Genomic DNA, 20,402 nt, shown 5'->3' on the forward strand with positions numbered 1-20,402 from the left:
TGCCCACCCCTGTCCTAAGGTATGGTCAGTGAAGATTGTCCTAATATATGATCAATGATGGCATACAATGATTGCACAAATAGCTTCTTACCAGATGTTCAGGATGGAGCAAATACATACACACACAATCTATGTACGGGCTATGTGTTATTGTTCACAGTCCTATTTATATAAAGCAGGAATATTAATGCACATAAGAGGACTTCTGGAGGAGGGGCAACAACAACAACAGCAACAATCAACCCCCTCAGAAAATAACCCTTAAACAAGTACTTGACAGATACAAAGTTATACAAAAGGTACTTACAAGAAATGTGACTTGCCAGCACCTTATCCTGTTGATTTTGAAATTGATCTCTTTGATCTGATTGCTAGGCAACTTTATGCAGCAGCTAATCTCATTATTTCCCACATGAATAGTAGCAGTACAACCAAGTTCAGGGTAGTCACAGGAGCAAGGAACAAGTTGTATATATCCATAATGCTGGCTCTCTCGAACCAGCTCTAAAAACTGTGCAAGAGAAACGGCAACTAGAGGAGAGCAGTAGGTTACACATAATATCTGTAAAAGTGTGCAACGCAATCAACTTCACAAGGATCTAGATGGCTCCAAAGCCCTTTGTTATCACACAATATGACCAAGGGCCATCTAACTGAAGAGTACAGGATTCAATGCAGTGGTTCAATACAAATGAAAATATAAATGCCAAGTGTTATATGGAAATGTATAATTGATGAGAAAAATCTGCATTCCAGGAGCAGCCCATCAAAATATATTTCATTCTCTGGGTAGGTAACCTACATCAGACATTACTTTTCTACATCTTCAGACGTTAAGGACTCTCCTTGACAGTTATATACTATAGTTTATAGTAAACTATAGTTATCATTGGGAATAGTTCTAAAAGTCTGAAATTCACCCACATATTCTATAAAAGTCTACAAAAATAAGTCTTATTTTCTTATATGATTTGCAATCTATAATCTTGCTGGGTATATCTATGTTCCAGTTCTTCCAAAAGTGCACTCCCAGTTTAGCTTGAGCTAATACCTAAGTTTGCTTCTCTTCTGTATTTTATAGCATTTGCTTTTTTGAGTATATACTAGGAAACGGAATAGTGGAAGAATACCACTATTCATAAATAGGGAACTGAAGCTGATCAGAAGGCTGGATTCACCTGGGCCCAAGAAAGTTTGGTACAAGACTATATAAGGGAAAACTCCAATCTCTGCATAGGAGCCATCCTCCCTTTGGCAACCTTGTTGTCCTCTACCTCTTCCTGCACAAATAAGTTTGCCTCTCTTCCAAAAATAAGGGCATGACAATGGCACACAAAACCAATCCAGCTGGTGCTGCCACAGAAGCAATGACCAAAAGGCAGTGCTTCCAATAGATTGGAATCTATTCCCATTTTTAATATAATAATTTATAATTTTAACTATTAGCCTAGGCATTTTATAAAAATTAACAGACATCAAAAAGGAATAGTTTGCATACACTCTATATTCTGCACTCTCATTTATTTCTTGTAAGTTGCAATTTCTCCTTTCTTTTGATTAGGAAAAAAAAATGGAAAGAGATGCTCATAAATTTCAGTGTATACATTTGCTTATTTGAGTGGGGGAATGAATTATAAATAAATTATGAACATCAAGGCACTGATGTAAAGACGGATGAAAGTCTAGCTATCCTTTCAATATAATTAAATGCAGTTCTGGCCCAGACTCCTGCATGAATATATAAATTCCAGTTGCAAGAAGAAAACAAAACTTGGCTTCCAAACATGAATCCAATTATACCAAATATACTCTAATTATTCCAACCCCAAAGGACATGTGTGTTTTCTTAAATAGCCTTCTTTTCAGTTTTCAGATCATTTGCAATTTGAGGAAGCTTCACAGAAAAGCATTTGCATGCTGAGTATCTTTTACAAGTCTTCAGTTTAATTACTTCTGAAAGAGAGGGGAAGAATTTGGTGGGGCTTCAATAACAGAAGAAGGAATCACTCAACTTCACTGGAACTATGGGGGGATTCGGGATATGGGGATAGGGATATTAAGGGGAAATCTTTCTGCCCTAAGAGAAGGGTGCTTGATAATGTTACAGCTAACTTGACAAATAAAATGGAAACATTCTTCCTAGTAAACTTCATTGTGATATTTGTTAGATGCACTTAACTTAGCTAAATCTTGCAAAAAAAAAATTAAACTGAGAACAGTTAAATAATTTGGATATAATGGCTGTTTTATCTGTAATATTCTAGAAATACATACAGTAGCTTCTATGAACCGAATATCTGTGCATCCACTTTCAAAAACACGGATGGCTGTTTATTATAATGAGTACCCTTAACTACTGTTGCATGACAGTATTTCACTGTATTGAACGAACATCTCAGTTGGGAGATCAAGAATGAGGTGACCTAGAAATGTAGTAAACACAGCCATAAATATCATCAGCATCATGCTCAAACCTGCCACTGATGATTTGATGCAAATAGCAACAATTCTCAGTGGCTGATTCCTCTCCATACAGTTTGATATGGAGAAGAACAACTTAATCCAGTGATGGTGAACTTATGATATGCATGTCAAAGGTGACATGCCACAATATTTTGGGTGCCATGCCTGATTCACCAAAACCTGATAACTATTCTCAAAAGAGTATCCTATGTTTTGTCAGAAACTGCAGAAAGAGTTGTACAAGGATGGGATGTGCTTTTACTCCAGGCCCTCTGGAAGTTGCAGGAGAGGACCATGCTCTCATGCAGCTCCAGACCGTCCCAAAAGCTGTGGAGGCCATGGAAGATGTTTCAAGAACTTTGTGTGACCTGGAGCAGCCTCAGGTGCTCCAAGTCCCACAGGGACCTGTCAACACAAAGAGGACATCATCCAAAGGTAAGTAGCGTGTGGCAGATCCTGGGGAGCACTGGGCTATTGAGGCAAGATTCATGAGCCTTGAGGAATGACACAAAATAGCCTTTAGAGTGACAATGGTGGCCCCAGGTCTGAGGTCAAGGCCTGGAAGGGGTACAATCTGCCACTATTCAGGGTAGATAAGGATACGTTTGAAAATTGTTTTGCTTTTGTTCAGGAAATTGGAGGTGACACGCCAGCAGAGTCAAGTTAGGCATTTTCTGAATTTTAGACATGGTGATTCAAAGCTTCAGTTCTAAATGGGTACATTTGATATTTAAAAATCTGAAAAATTCATAATGACAGGAGGTTGATATTCTTCTTCAAATAAAACTGAAGAAAAAGACTGGCCTTTAAACAAGGATCCATTCTCTGGTATCTTCACATGATAACATATATTCTTTTTTTTTTTCTTGCTCCACGAACCATTATATTTTTTTTGGGGGGGGGGGTGTTAAGGTTTTTTTTGTTTTTTGTCTTTTACAAATATTTATAAACAAAAGGTTAGAAACCTTAACAGTACAGTTGCTAATTTCATTATATAAAAGAGAAAATATGAACGTGTTCTACACTGACATATTCTCTAAGGGACACATGCCTCTAAAACCCCAGCTTCAGCTCCGCCCGTCCCTCTACGCTGCTTGTTCTACACCTACTGGAGACCCAGAAGACACAGTAACCATGTTACTGATATTCTTGAAAAGGACCGTCCTAATTTAAAAATCATGTTACCTTCAATTTATTTGGTGCTTTTTGCAGCATTAGAAGCTTCTGCCTCTGTTCCTCAGTAGGTTTGACCCAACTCATCTCTAGCTCCTGTACAACCTTTTTTGAAAAAACAAAACAAAATATATAAGCAAGTAAATATTAGACTAGAGTACATATGTTTACTTTCTGTAGACTAGTATAGGATAGAGTTGAGAAACTGTGTTAATTCACAAAGTTAAATAAATCATAGGTCATTTCATCTCAAAATTTGCCTGGCAATGTTTAAAAAGAACACACTCCTTTTAAAGCATACCTGCATATAAAGTAAGTTCACCGAAGTTCTACAGTCCATCAACACTTTATCTAGAGAAGGATCCATATACCTGCCCAAAAATGTACAAGAGAAGAGAAGCCATTAAGCCAGTGGCATACATGCAAAGAGAAATGTAACCAAAAATATTGTAGGTAAAAAAAAATAAAGCAACTAGTTCACACTTTTTATTGCATATTATGATCATGCTTGATACTACACATATGATACCTTGCTTAAAATAATTTTCTATTCTTGGCTTTATGTATGTGCCAAAAGCCCCAAAGAAAACAGGGGAAGAACAAGCTTATTTTGTTCTTTTTTTTATTCATCAGACTGATGTATATTCAATAGATGAATCTATTCTATATTCAATTATAACAGAATTATTTACAGAATATTTACAGAATTATAACAGAGTTATTTACAGAATTAGTGGAAAAAAACCCATTAGGTGCTGGAGAAAAAAATGTAACTAGCCACACATCCTTAAATGTCCTTTAATTTCTATGAAAAAGGCTTTATCAGATTTTCCAACCATGGACTTTAATGGACAATCCAAACAAAGGGTGGAAATTAGATGCTAACAGACAATTTGGATTAGATTTCTACTTCAAACATGCTGTCCAATTATACTTCTAATACATTGACTGATGTGACAACGCTCTGAACTTTTGGGAATTCTGAATGTACTGCTTCCAATGCAGTTGGAAAGTGCCAAATTAAAAAAAATAGGTTACTGTTCCACAAGCTGTAACATACATGGAATTGATATTATGACTTTTCCCCTCTTGCACATTGGTATTTTTAAAATATTTCTTGCTCGTGTCACTTCTGCTTCCTGCTCACCATTTTCTGATCCCAATCTTACAAGCCGATTCTTTTGCACTCCGGAGACTCACATAAGGAAGTTCAAATTCTGCTAGTTTTTTCAACACTGGAGGGGGATGGGTTAAAAAAATGGGGGAAAGAAGACATATTGATTTTTAAAAATTCTATTAAAAAGAGACACATATATATTTAAATGTAGTGCTAATTAAATACATGATTGGTGATGCTAAGTATTCTGTGTATGTGCCACAAGTTGTTGACTTTTGGGACTTTTATAAATTATGCAGTTCTGCTGATCACAGGAAGGAGAAACAAGGAGCAATTTAAATATGGTTTTCACTTACTCATATATTCATTTATTTTGTGTTTATTCACTTCTCCTGTCTAGATTTTAAGATATTAGCAGACTTTCCCCATTTACTTTCAGATGTGTCCTCATAGCCATGAAGTGTTAGCAATAGATGTTGTATTGGAATTAGGGAGCCTGAATTTTTTTCATACCCCCTGTGTTTGTCTGTTCTGCCAGGGTGGTGGGATGGGGAGGAAATGAATGTATCTGGGGTGTCTTTTGCGTTATATGTAGGTTGAAAGATGCTAGCTGAACTTTCTACAGGTTGAGCTGGCTTAAACACAATCAATTTGCCACTCTCTGGAAAATGGATGCTTTGCCGTGTTTTGTACTTACATAGTTCAGTCTTTGTACTTACATAGTTCAGTCTAAATATGCCACTTTAAAAAATTGTAAACTGTGGTCCGGTGAGAGCAAGATACTGCAAAGTACCCTAAATGCAAGCTGGTTACCAAATGATTCAAATACAATGACATGGCCAAGGGGGTGGGGGAGGCATATTGGAAAGTTGAATCTGGGTTGTAAGTATCTTTGGGGCGGGGGGTAGGTCTGTTGTAATTTTGAAAGATTGCTAAGAGACCAGCTCTTAAGCAAGGACTGTCTGTATACAGGTGGAATGCAACATGAAAGTAAAATGTGGTACACAAAAGTTTTCTTACCAGATATTTGTCCATTGTTGTGATCTTGAATAAGAAATAAGCCGAAGTATCGTATTAGCTCCCTAGAAAGTTCAATTTTGTATGATATCACCTGGAGGAAAACGAAAGTGCATTTTCTCCTTAAACTGTTGAGTTAAAGTTATCAAATTAACTATTTTAAGTTCCATAGCTATTTTGTTTAAAAAATTAGTGAGCTTTTATTAAGAAACTCTTGCCTGCCCCTCTGCTAACTGAGTGTAGATGTCTTCACAAATTATCTCCTACAGGAAATTTGAATACAAAACATGTTTTCCCTCCCAATTCTTTTTCAGATAGAAAAGTGAGATAAAATATTTTAAGTAAATGAAATATTTTCTTTTAAAAAACCTTACCAAGTTCTCTCTGGTGAAACCCTAAGTATTGTCATGACAAATAAGCACTTGGTTGACTGGCCTATCTCTTTAGCTAGTCACAAGACACCCTGCCCTGGGAAAAATAAGTTGATTCCTAAACCAGTCTGGATTGGTTTGTGTCTTAGCACTCAATCACTATGGTTTGTACAGTAACAAGAATGTCTGTAGGGCAGGGGTGGGATTCTAGTGGTTTGGGCCAGTTTGGGTGAACCAGATGTTAAATTTGCATCTGGTTTGCCAAACCGGTATTTGAACCGACCGGCTGGCCCCACCCACCCCTTCCCTCCCCTCATAGAGTGGCCCATTTTTGATGCAGGTAAGTGCAGGATTCACATGGAGGCTCTGGGAGGGGGAAAAATGGGCCTTCCAGAAGTACCAGAAGTCTGGAAATGGGCCTGTTTCTGGCTTCCAGAAGGCCTCCAGAGCAGTGGTGGGATTCAAATTTTTTTACTACCGGTTCTGTGGGTGTGGCTTGGTGGGCGTGGCAGGGGAAAGATACTATAAAATCTCCAGTCAGAGGTGGTATTTGCCGGTTCTCTGAATTACTCAAAATTTCCACTACCAGTTCTACAGAACTGGTCAGAACCTGCTGAATACCACCTCTACTCTAGAGCCTGGGAGAGGCCATTTTTGCCCTCCCAGAGGCCCGAGGGAAGCTTCTGGACCCTTGGGAAAGCGAAAAACGGCCCTCACGGAAGTTCCGCCCACCTTGGCCACGCCCACCCAGCAACTGGGCAACGAACCGGTCGCTGGGAGTTTTGAATCCCACCCCTGCTGCAGGGCATGGTCTATAAAGACAAGATGGCGGCCACAACAATGCAATTGAAGCTCCATCTGTTGTTGTATTATTTTTTAAACCATACCCTGCAGATAGCTCTGAACTGAAATTCCACAGTATGCTGCGCAAACCATCCTGGCTGGGTTTTAAGATTTATGGCTTATTCTATAAACCAATAAACCACAATTAAGCAACCCTCACTTTGTGTGATGTGTAAGCCCGTTAGCTGTTTTATGAGGCATCTGTAACAATATACTTCAAAAGTGGGAAGGCTGCTAATTATGCTTGGACACACTTCGTGTGAGATGCTGCCAGATCAATGTGTATATATTACTTGCCTCTAGCACTCTTTCAGCAGTATCTGATGTCTGAACATCAATCCTGAGATACCTTCCATCAGGAAGATAAACATCCAAAAAAGCTTGTTGGGTTTGGATTTTAAATGTTTCCTGCAAGACATGAAAGCTTAAGATTGAAGGCATTGATGGATGGTCATCAGCATTCTGAAAACATGGCCTTATTTCAAGAAAAAGTATTTTAGTGCTAAACTAGAGGGAAGGTAAAGGAGCCATTAAGCTTATATCACCTTTTCCAAGAAACCAATCATTTCTCTGAAGTTATAATGTTCAGGCAAAAACTGCAAATTTTACAGAGGGGAGCAAAAGGTGTAATAAACTTGTTCACTGATTTATTGCTCATAAAATTGCAAGACAATCTATAAATACCTTACAAATAACATATCAGGATATCAGAACATTTTCATTATGTTCATTTGATAATATTTTTTTTAATTGGTTTTATTGGTTTGTTTTTTAACCTGTGGTAAGTTGCCCAGAGTGAGATGGGTGGCCATGAGCAGCCATGCAAATCAAATTTATAACAAAGAAACATTGGACCACCAAGTGAGCTGCTGCAAGAAGATTGCAGGAGCTGACTAGAAACAGTGTGACAATGACAAAACTAGCAACAGTTATGCATTGGGAGATCTGCAGAAAATACCATTTAACTCCAAGGAAGAACTGGAGGGAAGAGGCTGGAGGGGGAAACCACAAAATAGACAAAGTAACAAAAAAAAGGAATCTAAAGTCCTCTACAATTTTAGAGTTCAAAGAAACAAGCACCTGCCAAACATTTCAGACTAACAATTATTGATAAAAAAGACCAAAAAAAGTCTGTATAGTGAATATACATGTACTCTAGAATAAGCAGAATGGAAAAAGGCAAGGAATGTTGTGAGTCCCATCCCCTAAGGAGATAGACCTGCTGGGACCCAGAAGAAGGGCCTTTTCCGTGGTGGCTCCCTCTCTCTGGAACATCATTCCCAGGCCCAGAGATTAGAACGGCCCCCACCCTAACACTCTTCCGGAAGGCACTGAACACCTGGTTCTGCCAGCAGGCCTGAAGCCCATTAAATGGCTCATGTGGTATGTTGTTGCCAGGGTGGGGGGTTGTTTTATTAAGTTATTTTATTTTATTTATATATATATATATATATATATATATATATATATATATATATATATATATACACACACACACACACACACACACACACACACACACACATACACACACACACACACACACACACACACACACACACACACACACACACATATTTGTTTTCTGAGGTTTTCACGGGTATTTGTATGTGGATCTTTGGTTATTTGGGTTTTCTCCCATGTAAAATTGGAAGTAACTTGGCGACGTTTCAACGAAGTCCCATTCGTCATCTTCAGACTTGTGTCTTCGGCTTTGTGCTACTCGGAGTAATGTGAGCTTGCAGCTGCTTCTTCCTTTTAACTGCTAGTGGGGGTGTGACTTGATTGGTTGGGGGGCTGGCTGTGTTCTGATTGGCTGGGGGTGTGTTCTGTTCAGGTGGGGGCTTAGTTGTGCTCAGGTTAGTCTTAGTTACTGGGGGATTTGAGCTGGTGAGATGTGATCCTGTTGTTTGGCTTCGCGTTCGTGGTCATGCCACATCTTCATGGTGGGTGTCTGTTCGCTTCATGTATGGGTCGGAGGGGTTTGAAGTGGGTAGTGCTGCAGCTTAGGTATGGCTTCTGGTCCATGGTCGTGTCTCATCATCTGTGTGGGTGTGAGTCTGCTTTCTACGTGGAAGTGTGGTGGTAGCATCTTGTGTGGCCCTCGTGGGTGTGGGTCTGGTGTCATTCTTCATGTTAGGTACTCGTTTGTTAATGAGGGCAGGTTTCCAAATGGCTGGTAGGCAGGAGGTATCATCTCGTTTATTCATGCTATGTGGGCGTTTTTCTATCTCTATGGCTTCTCTGATTATTCTGTTGTTGAAGTGTTCAGTTTTGGCGATAGTTCTGCTATTTTTAAAGTCAATCTCATGTCATGTGACTTTGAGGTGTTGGACCAGGGAAGAGGCCGGTTCTTCTTCTTTGATTGAGTTCTTGTGTTCTTCAATGCATGCACTTATTCTTCTATTGGTTTGTCCGATGTATGTGGTGGGGCAGGCGGTGCATGGGATTTCGTATACTCCTTGGTTTTCTAATTCGATTCTGTCTTTAGGGTTTCTTAGGATGGTGGATATTTTTCTGTTTGTGCAGAATGCTGTCTTAATGTTGTGTTTTTGGAGGATCTTGCTGATTTTGTCTGTAGTGCCTTTTATATATGGGAGGATGGCTTTGCCGTTCTCTTGTTCTCTGTCTTGGATTTTGGTTGGGATTTCTTTTTGGATTAGGTGGGTAATCTTCTTTCTTTGGAATCCATTGGCTGTTAGTACGTTATTAGTGAGAGTGTGTAGTTCGGTTTTTTGGTGTTGTTCATCGGCTAAGCATTTTGTTCTGGAGATGAGTGTCTCGGCTACGGAATTGATCTGTGCTGGGTGGTGGTGTGAGAGTGCATGTAGATAGCAGTTTGTATGTGTTTTCTTCTGGTAGATGGTGTGTCCTAGGGAGCCATTGGATTTTTTGTATACTAAGACATCTAGGAAGGGAAGTTAATTGTTAGCTTCTGTTTCCATAGTGAATTGTATTTTGGGGTGTAGGCTGTTGAGGTGTGTGAGGAATTGTTCAGTTTTTCTTTCCCATGTGGGCAGATTATGAAGGTGTCATCTACGTATCTGAGCCAGAGTTTGAGTTTGTGATCATATTTTTCCAGAGCTTGTGTTTCAAAGTGTTCCATCTGGAGGTTTGCGATGACAGGTGAGAGGGGTAATCCTATGGGTGCTCCTTCTATTTGTTCGTATTTTTGTCCATTGTAGGTGAAGTATGTATTGGACAGGCAGTGGCTGGTCAGATCTAGGATGTGCTTGGGTGGGTGGGGGGTTGTATTTGTTTTGGATGGCTGTCAAGGCTTCTTTTATAGGCACTTGGGTGAAGAGGGATATGACATCGAAGCTCAACTACAGCCCTATGCAGAATCCATCAACTCACACGTAAGAAACTCATTCCAGTTCATTGAGATCATAAAGAAACAAAACCTACAGCCCATCAACCTACTAGTGAGCTTCGATGTCATATCCCTCTTTACCCACACAGATGATGAGACATGACCATGGACCAGAAGCTGTACTGCAGCTGCATCACTACCCACTTCAAACCCCTCTGACCCATACATGAAGCGAACAGACGTCCACCATGAAGATGTGGCACAACCACGAACACGAAGCCAAACAACAGGATCACATCTCACCAGCTCAAATCCCCCAGCAACTAAGACTAACCTGAGCACAACTAAGCACACCTGAACAGAACACCCCCCAGCCAATCAGAACAAAGCCAAACCTCCAACCAATGTGAACACACCCCCAGCCAATCAGAACACAGACAAGCTCCCTCCCAATCAAATCACACCCCCACTTCCAATTTTATGCAGGAGAAAACCCGAATAACCAAAGATGCATATATCCGTATATGTATGTATGTATGTATGTATGTATGTATGTATGTGTGTGTATATATATATGTATATATATTCTTGTAAGCCGTCTTGAGTTGCCATGTAAGAGTAGGCAACAATATGAATTTCCAAATAAAAAAATAGATAAATAAATGGAACTGTAGAAAATCACAAAATATTAAAATCCACAAATAGTGGCAAAAAAAAGCAAAAATAGTACCAATGGCATTAGGCCTCTTGGGTGTAATAAAACTAAATAAAACATCTGGAACATCATTTGAATGCCATTGAATGCCAAAATCACCACCAGTCAATTGTAAAAAGCAGCTTTACTTGGAATAGTCTATCCTAGGTCCTTGGGAAGGACTTGATAGGTAGACAAAAAGGCCAAGTACTGTCTAAATACCTGACTAACTGTGTGACTAATCATAATCATCGCAACAACCTATATATAGCACATCCACATCAGTCGCGATTAACCAAGAGACATATTGTAAAGAATACAGTATGCTAGCTAGGCTCACAATTTCACTAATACACAAGGAGAAAATATGCAAATGTTAAATTACAAGTTTAGGCCAACGCTTTTGGGAGATAATGTGGCAAATACATTTGATAATTAAAAACAATACTTGGGATTTTCATCCACTGCTTAATTAAAAGTTAGCATTATTGAATGCTACATGATTTGCAGACCATTTCCTAGCACTAATTATAAAGTTTAATTGTATTTGTTTAGACAGCAATAGAATAAGAATATTTGTTTTCCATATTCATTATATCCCAGTGAGTTGATTGTGCTGTCAACTAATTACAGCATTATTTTACACTTATTGCACTTATTTTATAGAGCAATACTCTAATGCAGTGCTTGTGGGGATGCGGGGCAGAGAAAGAGAGGCTCCCATTAAACTATTGGAAAAATCCTTATATTATTTACGAATATACCAAGACTTTAAAGCAGTGGTTCCCAACCTTTTTTTTCACCCCGCACCCCTAAAGAAATTTCACTCAAACCTTGTACCCCCTGAAATAAATAATAATAAAAAATGCCAACATATAGCCAATATCCTATTATTTACCTGGACTTTTCTCGCACCCCCTGGAATATCATCTCGCACCCCCAGGGGATGCGAGCAGCCCAGGTTGGGAACCCCTGTTTTAAAGGGAAACATTTTAAAATGATGTGAAAGTGGCAAGATGATATCCCTAGAAAAGATGGCCAGACCCTATTAATCAGAGATTATGCCACTGATATGCCAAGCACATGCCCACATGACAGGCAATAAATGTACAGGTTATAAATGTACGGGCAATCCTTTTTGTGCTTCTCAACTCAGATGGAATGAGCACACAAACCAGAAGACAGGAAAGAGAAAACACTGCAAACCAGAGCACACAGGAAGGACTCTACAGAGAATCTACAGTGAGTGCAGGCAGCCCTCCTTGAAAGCACAAAAGGAGGAGATTATTCTGACAAATGAAGAATTTCAGCTACTGTATAAGCACAAGAGATGGTACCTACACCTTCATTAGGGGAGAAAGAAGATGGGCTGTAAACATTTTTTTGCATGCATGCATGCATAATATGGACAGCCATACAGGTAGATAGAGACATCCATCCTGAAAATGACAGTCATCAATCATACTAGGTGTTAAGCAGGCAACTATCTGACCAGGCCCGATTAGATGACCTTTTTTTGCAGGGATCGCTAAGCGAAGAGCACCATCAAGTACATGCATTTTAGCCAGGTGGAAGTAAAACACCAGTTTGTGGCAAAAAAAAATATTGTAAATTGTGGTCACATGGGAGATGCTGCAAAGAGTTGTACATGTGGGCTGGTTGCTAAGCACTCAAAAGGTGACCGTGGCACGAAGAAGCAGCTGTCAGAACTTGCAAACCAGGTTGTAAGTAGCTCTGGAGAGGAGCGTCATAATTTTGAATGGTCATTAAGTGTCCCTGCACCGATAGTGTAGGAAAAGCAGAGGTGGTATTCAGCAGGTTCTGACCAGTTCTGGAGAACCGGTAGCAGAAATTTTGAGTAGTTTGGAGAACCGGCAAATATCACCTGACTGGAGATTTTACAGTATCCTTCCCTTCCCATGCCCACCAAGCTACGCCCACAGATCCGGTAGTAAAAAAAAAATTGAATCCCACCACTGAGGAAAAGACATTGGCAATGTTAGGTGTTTATGGCTCTGATAGGGAAGCATGAACTAAAGGCCTTCCTAAATTTTCACTATTGGTTTTACTCTAAAGATTCACCATTGATAGGATGTGATTTGCACACTAGAAAAGCAGAGATGTTTCCCCTGTACTGGCAGAATCACTGCCCCATTTGAATCATCGCTTTTTAGGGGGGAAACTGGCAAACCATCCAGGTGTGACTAGCAAAGCTACTGGATATTCCAATGATGCGTCAGTTAAAATAGCAGCATAATTTTATCAGGACAAAAGCATATATCAGGGCAATGTATCTATATCTATATGTCTATCTTTTTATATCTGTAGCTATCTCTCTCTCTCTCTCTCTCTCTATCTATCTATCCTTTTGCCCTGATATAATTAGGCTGATTATATTTTTTAATATAATAAAATTTTATTTTATATATATTTTAACTAACTTCATGTATTGCAGGCCCAATTGGGAAAAGAAAGCTCAGGAGTATATAGATGGGAAACATGCAGAAGAGGGCTTTATGCTGCAATGGATAGACAATGGCTAAAATGGTCACACACACACACACACACACACACACACACGTGTGTGTGTGTGTGTGTGTGTGTTTGTGTGTATTGGAATTTATGAGTTGTGTTACTGACTACCAGTGTGGTTCCTTCAAAAAAAGACTTGGACTATTTCTCTGCAGTACAGGTGATCAGTGGCTACTAGCCCTAATGGTGGTGCTATGATGGCCTCCTTGTGATGTTTTTGGCCACTCTGAAAACAGAATGTTGGACTAGAAGGAGTCCAAGCCAGCAGGGCACTTCTTATGGTTTTATATAGCAGGGGCTGCCATCGAATTCTTATTGCTTGGAAAAGAAACTATTGAACGTCCCATAAAGAGGTTGACACCCTTCTTTCAACTTCTCAGCCATGGAGAGTTCAGAAACAAAATGCTACAACAGCACCTTCAAGTGTGTATCAAGCAATAAGTGTCACCACTCTTGTAACATAAAGGAGATGTTGACCTTTTTTACGTCAACACACCTCTCACCTTTTGTCCTGCCACAAGTCCAAAATATTTACTTAATGCCAGATCTCAAGAAGCTTATCATACTTCAATGAACCTTTCAAAATGTTTTCTGAGAAACCTGTATCAGGACTTTTACAGCAAAACGTTCCTTCGGTCAACTGAATGCAAGGGGAAAAAAACCATAGTACACTCTAATAAAGAACATTATTAAACTGAAAATCTCACATATTAATGTTTATTTTTAAAACCCCCATGTTGGAGCTGCTTTAAAAGTAGCAATTTATCACTGAATGTGCTCTAATTTTAGTCTCGAACAAACTTAATATGGTTAATTTCAAGAATAATTTCCAAAAAACAAAGCGGTTTGAACTCAATACTGCCACGTACATAGAAGAAAGTAATTAAGATCAGCTCACAGCTGAACATACAAATGGTCCTTGGCTTATGACTGGTCACTTAGCAACTGTTTGAAGCTATGACAGACCCCCCCCCCAAAATACTTATGACACAGAAGTTTCAATTTTCCAGCTCCCCCATCTTGTGATCACATCTTGAGCACTGAGCAACCGATCCACTCCAGATATCACTGGATTTCCCATTTTACCACAGCATTTACGTCCATTTGCAGTATCTTGCAGTTACATGGCCACAACTTATTAATTATTTTTTGCTAGAAACCAGCATTTACTTTTTGGTTTCTGACAAAACAATGGCCACCATGGATAATGGGATCACTTAACAAGCATAGATGACCCTGGTGATTTATTTAATGACCACTACAAAAAATGTAGTGTAATCAAGTTGGTCAGAATTAACAATTCTTAACACTATTTATTAGCACAATTTATTACTGTAATTCCAGGATCAGTTACAGTCATAAATTAAGGACTACATGTACTAATGCACACAAAATGCTGGCTGATTATTGCTGTGAATGGAGACAAAAAGTCAGGCAAAAGGAACAGAGGAACAGAAAATGGCTGCCTGATATCCTGAATGCCAGTACTCCATGTTTAAATATTTTATTATAGTCCTCAGTAACAACAAGCCAGCTTCTAGTCTATAAGGACAGGACCACGGATAACTGTCTTTCTCTTACCACCTTACTTTGAAACAAAGAAACCCTTACCTGTTGTAATTTTCTAAAGAAACTAATAAAGACATCACTGTTTGTAACACTTGGATCAACGGAAACTGCAATAGAAGAAATTGCAATAGAATAGAAAATATATCTTAAAATATTCCACAGATGGTCAAGATAGACACTGAGAAAAAATATGCATAATTTATTAAACAAATTGGATCAGAAAAAACTATCCCACATCCTAAAATCTTGATGTTCAAGGAGAAAAATCTATGGTTGCTATGAGTTGAAAATGACTTGATGGCACAAAATGATGAAATAATTGAAGTTTTGATAAAGGCATATAACAAATGAAATTTAGGATTTTCATAAATGAAATGTTTTCTTTTGTTTCTTATATATTAATGCTTAATCTCAAGAAATCAGATTTAGTTCATAATAGCAGTAGCACTTAAGACTTATATACCACTTTATAGTCATTTAAAGTCCTCTCTCGGTGGTTTACAGAGTCAGCATATTGCCCCCAACTTTGGCTCCTCATTTTACCCACCTTGGAAGGATGGAAGGCTGAGTCAACATTGAGCCTGGTGGGATTTGAACTGCCAAACCCTAGGCAACTGGCTGCAGAAGTAGCTTGCAGTACTGCACTCTAACTACTGCGCCACAGAGGCTCCGGTAATACTTGTACAAGGTGAGTTCTTTGCTTTTTCCCCCCCAGACTGCAGACTCTTCTGAAGTCAGAACTTCCACTCCAGATATCACTGAATTTCCCATTCTACCACAGCATTTTCTGAGAGTCCCAAAACCTCATGAAATACTGTTTAAAAAAACCCTAGTGAGCCCCAGTAGAAAGGATACAGCGCAGAATTCCTGGCCCTTAAGAACTTCACTAAATGCAGCCTGTAATATTTGTTGATAAATTTCCTTTAAAGTCTCAGTCATCTAAAACATGTTTTTCTGCACAATTCCTTTCAACCCTTTCTAGGTCTATGAAATCATAGCATGCACAAATTCAATATTTGCTTGAACGCTCATTAAAAATCAGTTGCCAAAGTAGCATTCAATATACCGTTCTGTAGATACTGTTCTAGCTGCGTTCTCCTTTCGTCAGCCATTGACTTTGTCATTGTAAGGAAAAATTTTGGAGGAAACGAAGGCATTCCTTTTCCAAAGACTCGTCTTAGCTGAAAAGATAAATAATGTTTAAATGGTACTAATCTATTACCAAATATCAAACATTTATTACTTGAAGATTTTCATTAATAAATGCCCAAATGTTACTTCCTTTAAGGATGTTGACATTCATAAGAGATCTGAATTGGTCTGTTCTTATGTTACCAATAGAAGAGAATATATGCAACTCAGTGTTGAATTGTGCAGTCCTTGGTACTCTCTGAAGTAGGTTGCTTTCTTGCAGACATTTCAGTACCCAACTAAGTAACAATATCAGTGCTACTGAGTATGGGATTTGATCCCTGGTTATATATAGTAGCTTTCTCTGACAGTGTTGATATGAGCATTGTTTCCTTCTTGTTAATTCCTTAATTAGGGTATTCTTTTCTGATAGATTGTCTCACATCAATCCCTGCCTTCAGTTCTCTGGATGTTGATTGCTGGACAGAATGCATTCTGGTAGCAAATAAATTAGTAGTACATAAAAGAAAAAGCACTAATGCTATTTGTGACACCATACATAGGCTATATAATCTAAAAATGTACTGTACATAGATATTTTGAGAACCATAGATTGGGCAGAATGAAAAATAATTGAGTGCAAGCTTTAAGAAAACTTTATAAAAATAATAATGAATACTATCAGAATGAGATACAGCAATTCAAACTTACCAAAAGGTAAAACAAAAAGGTAAAATTATTTTCTATTAGAAAAATACTAATTTTGGAGCAAACCTATATTGCTATGGTCCCTATATACATGTAAGGGTAGTGGTGTAAGTAGTGTTCCCGTATTTGGGGGACAGCCACAAAGAAGAGGCGGGGTCAACCTATTTTCCAAAGCACCAGAAGGCAAGACAATAACAATAAAGGGGAACTAATCAAGGAGAGAAGCAACCTAGAATTAAGAGAAATTTCCTAACAGTGAGAGCAATTAACCAGTGGAACAACTTGCCTCCAGAGATTGTGGATGTTCCATCCCATTAGAAGCTTTTAAGAAGAGACTGGACAGACATTGTCTGGAATGGTTTAGACCAGGGGTGTCCAACGTTGGCAACTTTAAGACTTGTGGCCAGCTGGCTGAGGAATTCTGGGAGTTGAAGTCCACAAGTCTTAAAGTTGCCAAGGTTGGACACCCCTGGTTTAGACTAAGTTTCCTGCTTGAACAGGCTCCTGGATTATGAGACCTTCAAGGTCCCTTCCAACTCTGTTATTCTCTGTTATTTTCTATAAAGTACTATGTGCCCTCACTGAATAATATCATATTCTTCTTCTCTCCCTCTCTCTCTTGCACAATTGTTAAATTTTAAGAGATTCTCTTTGGTGGGAAAGTTCAAGAAAGTCAAGAAATTGGCCATTACTATACTCCAGAAGTCTGGCTCCTTTTTACATGTAGCCCATTGTATGAAAAGAAAGTGGGTCTTTCATTGCATTCTCACAACTGCAATTTTGACTTTTTTTGATCTCCTTCATAGATACACAATTTGGTAGAAGGACAAGGAAACCTTTCTTTCTCTAGCTTATATTCTTACTTCCATAGTTTCATTGGAATAATTAAAGCTTCAATGACACTGATACTATTTTCACTAAAAACCTGTTTTTAACATAGCTTTGATATGTAAGGTCTTCACTTCTTTCATGGAAAGCCCCAGGTCTGAAAATATGCTGAGAGATTATTATCCAAAGGCAAGGGGGGGTGTCTCTACTGATGTGTGTATGTCTTCGCACACACACAAAGTTTCATGCAGCAATAAACTATTAATGTGTGAACATTTCTTTCATGTACCAAATTAGAAAGATCTCAAACATGCTGCAAAACTTAAGTCTCAACTGTGTCAATGACCCAATGCAAACAAACCAATTATCAATCTTATACAAGCACCTTTTGCTTGTGAAGAATATTTTGTGGCTTTTTGACAATGAAACATTCCTCCCCCTCCCCCCAAGAATAGTAGCTGGATGAGAAAATAAATAAATAAAGGGAATGAATTCTTCATCTTACCTGTTCATTCCAGCGGTACAGCTGACTGTAACGTAACTTGCAGAAAAGGAAGCCCTCCAAATAGACAGAATACAGCTGAAAATACACAGTCTCCAAATAAATCATTTCAGGATTGTTAAAAGAACTCACCACTTCCTATTTGTTGTGTTCAACCTTGCATTCCTACTGGCCAAGAAAAAGGAACCTCATCCCTGTGGGTCTTAAATTGGCCCTGGCATGATGCAAGTCATAGTGCAAACCACAACCATGCTAGGTATATACAAAAGTGTGGAGCTTTGGTTGCATCATTGTGGCCACCATCTTCACTTCTCTCTCTCTCTCTCTCTCCCTCTCCCTCCCTCCCTCTCACACACACACACCATGAATGCCCTTGCACACAGATTTGATATAGCGTGACTATCTCATCACTCCTTATCACCCCTCCCCTCCCACTTCTGATTGTAGGACTGTAACTTTGTTGTTTGTATCCGTACGATTTATATTGACTGTTTCCTAGTATGATTTGATTGTTGATTGTACCCTATGACTATCATTAAGTGTTGTACGTTATGATTCTTGATTCTTAATGAATGTACCTTTTCTTTATGTACACTGAGAGCATTTGCACCAAGACAAATTCCTTGTGTGTCCAATCACACTTGGCCAATAAAGAATTCTATTCTATTCTATTCTATTCTATTCTATTCTATTCTATTCTATTCCATTCCATTCCATCCTATCCTATCTCTTTATTGAGGAGGACTGGCCCTTGAGACTTTCTCAACTTCCATGACTTTAAGACAGGCAGACTTGAATTCCCAGAATTCCCCACCCAGCATTTTAGTTGCCAAGATTGGGAAACACTTGGACTAGTTCCATGCTAGAAAAAGATGCCCATTCCTTCAGTCTGGAATATTTTAAAGAAATAAACGTTAAAACCTATCCCAGCCTGCCAAAACAAATTAAAAGGAAGCTTGCGAATTTTCACAGATCACCTGAAAGGAGCGTTACAAGCAACAGCACAAGAACACTTGTCTTTTTCTCTTTTCGTCCCCACACTTCAGTCGCGATTTTTAGTACCTATTGGAGCGCTCGTTCCCATTTCTGTCACAAACTTGTTTATAGGTGTTATTTCCTCAAGCAGCGTTGAGCGCTGGCCAAGTCGGGGAAGTTTCAAGTCGAATCCAATCCAATCAAAACTATCCTTCCTTCCTCTTTCTTTTCCCCCACCCCCGACCCAATTCCCCTGGTTCCCTCTCGGAAGGCTCCCTCTGATTCCCCCCCGCGCCCATTTTTCCTCTCTCTTCCTCTCAAGCCCCTCAACAGACGCTTCTCCTCTCAGGCGCAGAAACGCGCATCCAGGCCAGCTGGCCCTTGACCGAAAGCCTCGCTCTTTCGCTCCGGGAAGCCTTTTGACCCCCGGCAACCACGCTCCCACGCCGCCCAGCTCACGCTTCGCCCGGGCACTAGCTGCTCCCCACCCCACCCACCCACCCACCCCACTCCGACCCGCCGCCCCACAGAACCATCTTTGCTCTCCTTTCTTCCTTTCCTTTCGGGGCTGCAGGAATGGGTGGGGCGCGCTCCCTCTCTCCGGATGGCCCGCCACAGTTTTAATCCCACCCAGGCCGCCAGCCCCGGCCCAACTGTTGATCCTCCGACCCACCTGCCCCTTTTAAACGGGGATCGTCGGCCATCAAATCCACCTGCTCGGATGCCAACGCGCCCCCCCACCCCCGACTCGCTCCGTTCCTCCCCACCCCGCCGTACAACGCCTCCTCCGCCTTTTCCCCCGACAAGGGTCTCGCCGGGATGAGGGAATGGCGGGGGAGGGGAGCGAAGGGCACGGTTCTCCCGCGGAGGAGATCGCCAGCGCGCCCGAGGAGCAAAGCCTGGAGCGCCTGGCAAGGTCTGGCACTGCCAGGTTACTTCGCCCTCCCCGCCTCCCCTCGTGTCGGGATCCACCCCTCCTTCCCTTCCCCCTTGAAGGGAAGCTACTCCACCACGTAGCGGCCGCCAAACTTCTCCAGCAGCTCTTCGGAGAGAGGGATGCTGAAGTGCATCTTCATGGCGCTTGCCGCCCGCCCGCCTGCCCGCGTGGGGAGCCGATGGAGCCGTCTGGCTTGGCCGAGGAAGTGGAGCAGGGCGGCCGCGGGAGG

The 20,402-nt window shown here is 40.1% G+C and overlaps 1 protein-coding gene across 5 annotated transcripts in view; it reads right to left on the reverse strand.

Moving 5' to 3' along the window:
* SNX31 (sorting nexin 31) overlaps window positions 1-20,402 on the reverse strand; it is a 30,644-nt gene extending 10,242 nt beyond the window's left edge. For 4 of the 5 annotated variants that reach the window (XM_087931552.1, XM_087931550.1, XM_087931551.1 and 1 more), the window contains exons 1-9: window positions 20,247-20,402; window positions 18,265-18,339; window positions 16,159-16,273; window positions 15,135-15,199; window positions 5,774-5,864; window positions 4,784-4,871; window positions 3,938-4,007; window positions 3,649-3,741; window positions 308-511 (exon numbers count right to left, since the gene is read on the reverse strand). In XM_087931552.1, the coding sequence (XP_087787678.1) occupies window positions 308-511; window positions 3,649-3,741; window positions 3,938-4,007; window positions 4,784-4,871; window positions 5,774-5,864; window positions 15,135-15,199; window positions 16,159-16,273; window positions 18,265-18,339; window positions 20,247-20,312 (867 nt within the window). In that variant the 5' untranslated portion in view covers window positions 20,313-20,402. Of the gene's footprint in view, window positions 1-307; window positions 512-3,648; window positions 3,742-3,937; window positions 4,008-4,783; window positions 4,872-5,773; window positions 5,865-7,281; window positions 7,393-15,134; window positions 15,200-16,158; window positions 16,274-18,264; window positions 18,340-20,246 lie in introns of all 5 variants that reach the window. The other variant, XM_026703498.2, reaches the window with a different exon arrangement.

Source organism: Pseudonaja textilis, chromosome 3 (assembly GCF_049901715.1).
Source record: "Pseudonaja textilis isolate UNSWEBS1 chromosome 3, rPseTex1.2, whole genome shotgun sequence".
Lineage (NCBI taxonomy): Eukaryota > Metazoa > Chordata > Lepidosauria > Squamata > Elapidae > Pseudonaja > Pseudonaja textilis.